Here is a 7,963-nt window from a genome sequence, read left to right as displayed (position 1 = left end):
ACCCTTGTTTCAGTCTCTGTCTTCACGTTTATCCCTCATTTAATAACTGGACCCATTTTCTTCTTCAGACTAGATTTTTCTCAGGTACTCATAGAGATACTGAGCTGCCTGGTGAAATCCACTAACAGCTACCAGAAAAAACAAAACTGCCCTCATCCTTATCTCTGAGTTGTGTAATTGAGCTTTCACTTCACTGGAAGTTTTTGTAACTTCTCAAAGACAGAATAAAACCTCACTGCTAATGGTGTGGTCATTTTATAGCCACTACATTAAGCAAGAAACAGCTAATTCATAACTGGAACAACAAACAAGAAACTTGGATGTTGTATAGAAAAGGCCTATTTCCACATCGCAAGAATAGCAATAGAAATAATAATTTGTCGAAACAAACAAAAACAACAACCTGAAATTAAACCCTTAAACAAAGTCAGAAACATCAAGGTAACTGGTTTCCATGTTAAACTGAAACATCACTTACTAGTCCTTTTGTGCAAGACTGAAAAAAACAAGCCAGGATTGTCTGAAGTAAACAAAATGTGAAAGCCAAATAAGTAGATAAAGGGGTTAAAACATGAAACACTGCATGATGTTGCATATTTGACACCAGTAGAAATGCTGCATTTTTCTAAATGAGCTATCAGCCATTACCTATCACTAGCTAAATGTCCTCACAGACGTTTTGAAGACTTTGGACATCAGTGCCCTTCAGGAGGAAGTTTATCACCTAAACTTCTGAGCACCAAGTTGCATCTGCACTATTTTAACCTGCATAAACCAAAGTAACGCTTTAGCGTATTGTGAGCTGCCACCACATAGTTTAACATTATAATCAAGCAGCAGTTTCACAGCCCTACCTTTGTTGGAAAAGGGTACTTCTGGCTTCTGTGCTGAGTAAAATATACATATTAGATAAGATGCAGCAGTCACAATACATAATTAACTATTTGCACACGGCTGAACAGATCCTGACTAACTTTGTAGATGGAAGACTTTCCATACTTTCATATGAATTTTATTCAGGTGCTTTGTGCCTGACATGTGCACCCTTTTAGCATCTGTGTTAAAATACTGTGTGTAAGCTGGTGTTGTGCCAAAAAGGGTTGTTTTTCCCCTCTGATGTTTCCTGATATATTTTTCTCTGACCAGTTCAGTTCAGTTTTGGCTGTTATTCTGCAGTGGGGTCTGGCAGTTGCAAGACTAACACACTTTGTAGAGTTATGTTAGGATATCACAAGACAACTTGGTGCCACTTCAGCACCCTGAACTTCAAGGCCTTTCCCACGACTCGCAGTGTCAGTGTGAATGAATGAAACGAATGCTTTTATGATTTGAATTCTAACGTTTGCAAAGTGAAAAGAGTATTCTTTTGTGTTCTGTCCTAAAGTCTTTCTTTTTTTAGTGAACATAATTCATTAAAGTGAACTGTTGGTGATAATTGTATATTTCTGCTGCTATCTTGGGGTCCTACTGAAGGACAATACAGGCGGTGGAGGTCTGGTGCATATCTCCCACTCTTCCCATTCCCTTCCTTAGCGCTCTCTGGTTTGTCTGCTAAACATCTTTCAGCTAGGCCATGAATCGCCTTGCTGCAGAGGTTAGCAGGCCCTCCAACAAAGGCTCAGAGTGTCAGAGAGGACACTTTTACAACAGTTGGTAAGACTGGCACAAGGAGCTTCTCACAGCAGCCATGTTGCCACACACACTTTGCACCACAACAGCTTTGGGGCACTGGCAACTAGCACAAATTTGAAGACCCTTCCTTGTTGACAGCTGCAGTTGAGAAAGCAATCTGGATATAAATCTGGCAGGAAGATTAATGGTGCCGTCTGTGGAATGTTGCAGTGCAAAATCGTGACATTGCGATGATGAACGGGGCACTGATTTGTGATTTGTGTGTAATGAACCACAGCAGTTCAAAAACATTCCCAACCAATTATAAAATCTGTTGCAACTCACATTTCTATCGGCAACGCACCAGAAGTCGTTAACATAAACTGATGCAGTGAATCAGCTGATTCCAGACGAGAACAGTTTGTACCACAACAGCTTCAGGAATTAGACTGATGCGAATGTAAATAAACCGGGACACAGGACACAAGACACTGAGCTGCTTGGACATGGCATGGGAATGGCTGCCTTCTGCCTATAATGGGACAAGGTTAAAGAACTGCAGGTCACAAAGTGAATTTCTCAGAAGCTGAAAGAATTTCCTGCAGACTCTGATGTGTGGGAAGTTGATGGCGGGATGCCAGACAGCCATTGGTGTATGTGAATGGCAGTGAAACTTTTTTTCCCAAATGTATGTTGAACATATATTTTGAAATTTCAGAATTGTAAATATTGTTTGTCAGTATACTTTAAAACCAATATTTTACTATAAAGCTACATTAGCCTATAGAGATGTAGAAAAGTCACTCCTCCCGGGAAAAAAGTAGTCCAGCACCTCCTGTTAATCTGAAATTTGAGTCAAAAGTTTTGGTTTAATGTATATGTAAACGATTTAACATGTCAACCTAGTGAAACATGGAGGTGCTGGTGCTTAGTCAGGCTAACTGTTTGTTTATGCTAACCTAAGCTAAAAGTTGTTTATAGCTTCCTTTAACACATGGATACAGGTGTTATACCTCTTGACAAAGAAGCAGTAGGCATATTCTCTAAACTGTTGAACTATTAATTTTTTTTTTAAAGATTATTTTTTTGGGCATTTTTGCCTTTATTTGACAATGGAGCAGTAAAGACAAACAAGCAAAGGGAAGACACGCAGCAAAAAGCTAGGCTGCTGTACTCCAGCCACGTGGCATACTGTCATCTGCTCACCCGCTGAGCTAAACTGGCTCCTCTGTTGAACTAATAATTTAACAGAATAATGAAATAATACATAAGTCTTATCAGTTTAATCAATGGGTTTCTATGAATATCAGTCAAAACAATGGTTGATATGCTTATTTTGCCCTTAAAAGAAAAGCTGAAGACATTTACAGAAAGCATTTAAAATAAAATGTTGCCATTTTATTTTTTATAGTTGTTTTTCTTTCGGTTGTTTTTAACTAAGTGCCAGATTTTCTGTGGATCCGATCTCCTTGCTCTCCTTGCTCTCTGACACCACTTTGCCGTCCACCACAGTCTGAGTGACCGTCACCACTTGGATTTTCTTTAGGTCAACTGCATCCTCAAGGCTGGTAAAATGAAGAAATATAAAAAGGTTAGTCATACGGAGACAGAACAGAAATATATTTTTCCACCTTTGAGTGATCTTTTTTTTTACAAGATGAAATTGAGCAGTTGAAATTTAAATGATGGTAATAGGATTACATAGACACAGGTCAGTGGCATCTACTTTCCATATCATTGCTGCTCCATGTTTGCATCAGGCTGCTTTAAATCAAATTTGCAAATGTGTCCCTGGGATGAAGAAGGCTTCTGTCTCAGTGAGCGCATATTTTACTTTCTGCCTCACCTTAATACTCACTTTAAGTCTCCTTCACCATCCAGCAGCCTTCTGTACTCTGCAATCTCAGCCTCCAGCTTCACCTTGATGTTGAGAAGGGCCTCGTACTCATTCGTGTTTTGCTGGATGTTGCTGCGGATCTGTGCCAGTTCCTCCTGCAGACTCAGGATTATCTCATTGTATTTTTCCAGCTCTAAATTGTAACGCCTCTCAATGTCATGAAGGGCAGCCTCCAGGGACGCTTTCTGTGAAGAGATTAAAGAAAAGCACCATTGTAAATTTGTAGGTTAGTCTGGGCAATTGATATGTGTTAAACATGAACACAAAACTAGAGTTAGCTTCAGAGTTTAGCCTAGAAATAAAGACTTGCATATAAAATAATATACCAGCACTTCTGACCACCTGTAAAAAAAACCAGTGAATTTTCGATGTGCTGATTGGTGAAATTTATTTGTTTTTGAACAGAGCTAAGATAAACTTAATTTTTTTCTTGGCTGTAATGCCTGTAATACTCTGCAGTTGCCGGGTCTGAACCAGGCCCAAACTATGACAAGACCTAATGATGAGTATATATATTAAGGAAAGGTTTAAATCTCAACCCAGAACTGGAAACTAATGACGTAAACCAAGTCTTACCAGACTATGTGCAGACTGGAGCTCAATTTCCAGTGCCTGATGCCGCCTCTTACTTTCAGTCATTAAACCTGTGGCCTCCTTCAGGGCTGCTGAGCTCTCAGTGACTTTGAACTGAATCTCTGTGATCTGAATCGAAGATTATATACATAAAGAATTTACAAATACTGTTCAACTCACAGTCAAGTAAAAAAACACTGATGTTTTTCACCAGCCTAGTTTAGCTGTACCTGGGAGTTATGCCACGCTTCAAGCTCCTGCTGGTTCTGTAGCGCTATCTTCTCATACTTTGCTCTTATTTCCTCCATGATTCTGCCCAGGTCCTGTCCTTTTGGTGCATCAACATCCACATGGACCCCAGCCTGTGCGATTTGAACTCGCAATTCATCAACTTCCTGTTCGGGAGGAAATAGTCAGGGAGTGATTTCCTGAACATTTGGTTATTAGGATTTTCCTGTGCTAAGTGGTTAAAGAAAAAATTGCTTTAAAGTTGCACTGTACTGTATTGGGGTTATCAGATAGGTTTTTCTCTTTGAACTGCTCTGCTGAACTTTAGAATGATTGCATACTCTCTCGTGGTTTTTCTTCAGGCTGATCAACTCCTCCTTGAGGGACTCGATTTCACTCTCCAGGTGCAAGCGAGTAACATTGGTGTCATCCAGGATCTTCCTCAGTCTTGAAACATCAGCCTCCACTGTCTGCCTCATGGACAACTCATACTCATACCTATGGAGATAGAGTGAATGCCAGATCTGCTCATGCTGGTGAAGAGATTACCTTCATTTTGCACAAAAATCTCAACACTCACTTGGTTCGGAAGTCATCTGAAGCCAGACGTGCGTTGTCAAGACTGATAGTAAGCTGGGCGGTATCCTTGGTCATGTTAATAATCTAAAAAAAAGTAATGGTATTTTTGGTGACATAACTGTATGAAGAGATGTCTTCTGCTTTCGTTTTGGTGGAAAGCAAACTGTGACTTTCAATTTGATGAGTTGCAAATGGTGGATACTGCACAGCGATAGGAGCCAACAGGTAATAAATGTTGTGAAATCAGGCATTCAAGCGATATCTAGGACACTATAATAATAAAGTTTATGTGTTAACAGTGACTCGACTGAACATTATTATGTGGCATTTCCAAGAAAAGAGTTGTAGTTGTTGTAGTTCTGGGTTCGTTTAACATTCTGAAAAAACTGAAATGCAAGAAAACTACAACTTAAGAATCATTTGTGAGAACTAGTATACCATAGCTACCTAAACCAATCCGATCTTTAAGTGATGACCTGATGAAACCTGCCTTCGGGCCCAAAGTACTCTGCGTTTAATAAGGCTGTTGTGTTTTAACATGTTTTAATGCTTTGTATCTTGTTATATTTCATCTCAACAAGCCCCTAAAAAAAGTCAGTAATCACTGCCGGCCTCTTGGTTTTTATTACCGCTATTCATTTTAAAGCTCAGATTTTAAAACCTTACGATGCAACTACAGCCCAACCCATGCAGCAGTATATTAACAACTAACCTCATGTTGAGGATGGATTATCTCAGTTGTTCTCCTGACTGATGTTTGGTCCGTGCCATGTGATTGCATTTGTTCCCAACCACCGGGAACCCTCACGTTAACTTTTATCAAGTGGAAAAAAGTTAGCGTTCATCTGCCAGCTTCACTGTTTATAATATGCTAACATAGCTGTGTAGCTAGCAATCACTTAGCACATCGTTATATACCAGCTAGTCCAACTTCATTAACCCAACAAACGTCACTGCTGTTTACTTTTCTGTCTTCATTTATATTGGAAGTGATAGCAGAGCTATATGTTTTCATTTGTTTTGGAAATCTCTCAGTCAGAACCTGGTATATTATATTTAGATGGAAACTAGTGAGCTAACTTCCTGCTAACTTCTAACTCCGTTAAATGTCATAAATTCTGTTTTCATGGATGCCTGGATGTTAAACTTCATTGTTACACCTGGTAGAGCAGCCACACTGATCATTTTATTACAGATGAAAGAATTTAGACAGTTTTTCAATGATGCCGCAGTGATCATGTGACTTGGGGACCTGCAGCGGAGTTTGGGCCCATGACGTTAGACTTAAAGACCGAATACTTAACTAATTTCAGACCATTTATTTTGAGGACATTTCAGATTCCGTGAAAATTTTCATTACTCTAGAGCCCTTAAATGCCTAGACTATAATCTAGATTAAATGTTTCATTGGCTCACCTGGGCCCTGAGGCCTTCGATGATAGCGTAGTACTTGCTGTAGTCCCTCCCTTCCAAGTGGCCTCTACTCTCGGTGGCCTCTCTGATCTTGAGCTCCAGCACTGCATTGGCCTTCTCCAGATTCCTCACCGTCTCCAGATAGTTCGCCAGGCGGTCATTCAGGCCCTGCATGGCATGCTTCTCATTTCCAATGCTCATGGCTCCAGAAGTGGATCCAGAGGACAAGGACTGGTAGTTGTATCCTCCGCCCAAGCCGCTGCCAATGCGTGAGCCATAGCTGGCACTGGAGATCTTGGTTCCATGGCCACCTGCCCCTCCAGTCACACTGTGGGCATAGGAGGTTTCCGTCCGTAGGGATCTGGGACCTGCAAGTGAACTTACACCAAAATTTTGAGAAGACTGGCGACTAAAGTGAGGCTCCATTGCTGAAAGAAGTGTGCTGGTCAATCAGAGGAAGAAGTGGCACTGAGGAGAGTGGCGGCAGAGTGGAGTATGAAGGTGGAGTCTGAGGCCTTATGTACAACTCTGAAAAGGAATATTTCTTCCTGAAACTCCTCTCCTATCTATATTAAATTGTTACCTTTGACCTTCTTGCTTAGACTTTGTCCTCCACCCACCCACTTCACAGGTAAAAAGTGCACTGACGTTTTCATTTTGATAGCGTGTAAATGAACTGATAACCTGATATGACTCTCAGTGGAAACGGTGAGGCTGGACATGTTCTATTTTTTTAAAATCTTTTTTTTAGTTTAGTTTATTTTTTGAGAGGGGGCAACAAATCTGATTAAAAATGTTCAATTTACTATAGATGCCCCCTGCAGTACTATAAATAAATAGAAATATATATTTGTTACACACCCTTGGACCACATCTAACACCCACCCCCCAAAGATTCATGTATTATAAACATGTATTACATTGTAAACATTTCCCATGTGTGTAATTACAAATACATTGAGCATGAAAAACACTGTGGGAGAGGGGAGTATACTGGTAAAGGAACATGAGCCCTTCTGGATGGGTCAGATTACACCTAATCTGAAACGTGAAAGCTTTATTTTTTTTCTTGAATGGCTGTGACGCTGTTCTACTAACACTATCTTATTTTATTGGCAGAAAAAACACTTGGCCCAAGCACTTGAAACCATGTGGTAGATCTCACTACAGCAGGTGTCACCATGACTACATTGTTCCCTAACAAAACACACACGCACGCACAACCACGCAAGTTGAGGATATCAGTTTTCACAACCATGACTGGTACGAATGTATTAGTTTTTGCTGGCAGTGGCATGCTTCATTATACGCCAAAGAAAAATAATCCAGGAAATGTAGGAAGAACAGGCAGATTTGATAAGGCACAAACTAAAACACTGCACAGAATTTAAAATACTACTAGTAAGACTATTAATAATAACGTAAGCCTTCCAAATTTGCAAGGCAGACAATATGTTTACTGTGTCAAGTATAAATAATCAATCAAAACTGGTTGGTTTTACTATACAGGGTTATTTGGTCATAGCATTGGCTATTAATAGGCTCTGTGCTTTTCTCATCCCATCATTGTAGTGCATTTTAATCTTGGTCCATCCTCTTCTTGACACTCGCACCATCTCTAAACCTTACTCTACCCCTAACACAATTTTTCACAACTTTATG

The 7,963-nt window shown here is 40.1% G+C and overlaps 1 protein-coding gene across 2 annotated transcripts; it reads right to left on the bottom strand.

Moving 5' to 3' along the window:
- Positions 1 to 2,879: 2,879 nt before the first annotated feature.
- On the bottom strand, positions 2,880 to 6,941 carry LOC100692359 (keratin, type I cytoskeletal 18). Of its 2 annotated transcripts, none has more exons than XM_003449103.4 (7): positions 6,305 to 6,941; positions 4,890 to 4,972; positions 4,651 to 4,807; positions 4,312 to 4,476; positions 4,085 to 4,210; positions 3,470 to 3,693; positions 2,880 to 3,176 (listed from the first exon to the last, which is right to left on the bottom strand). In XM_003449103.4, exons 1-7 carry the CDS (start codon positions 6,725 to 6,727, stop codon positions 3,044 to 3,046), a joined length of 1,311 nt encoding a protein of 436 aa, XP_003449151.1. In that variant the 5' UTR covers positions 6,728 to 6,941; the 3' UTR covers positions 2,880 to 3,043. The 2 variants fall into 2 exon arrangements, with proteins under 2 accessions (XP_003449151.1, XP_013129196.1); XM_013273742.3 differs by having other exon boundaries at positions 3,040 to 3,176; positions 3,458 to 3,693.
- Positions 6,942 to 7,963: the final 1,022 nt, after the last annotated feature.

Source organism: Oreochromis niloticus, linkage group LG20 (assembly GCF_001858045.2).
Source record: "Oreochromis niloticus isolate F11D_XX linkage group LG20, O_niloticus_UMD_NMBU, whole genome shotgun sequence".
Classification (NCBI taxonomy): domain Eukaryota; kingdom Metazoa; phylum Chordata; class Actinopteri; order Cichliformes; family Cichlidae; genus Oreochromis; species Oreochromis niloticus.
The sequence above is the reverse complement of the archived record's forward strand: the minus strand, read 5'-3'. Positions and strand labels throughout refer to the sequence as shown.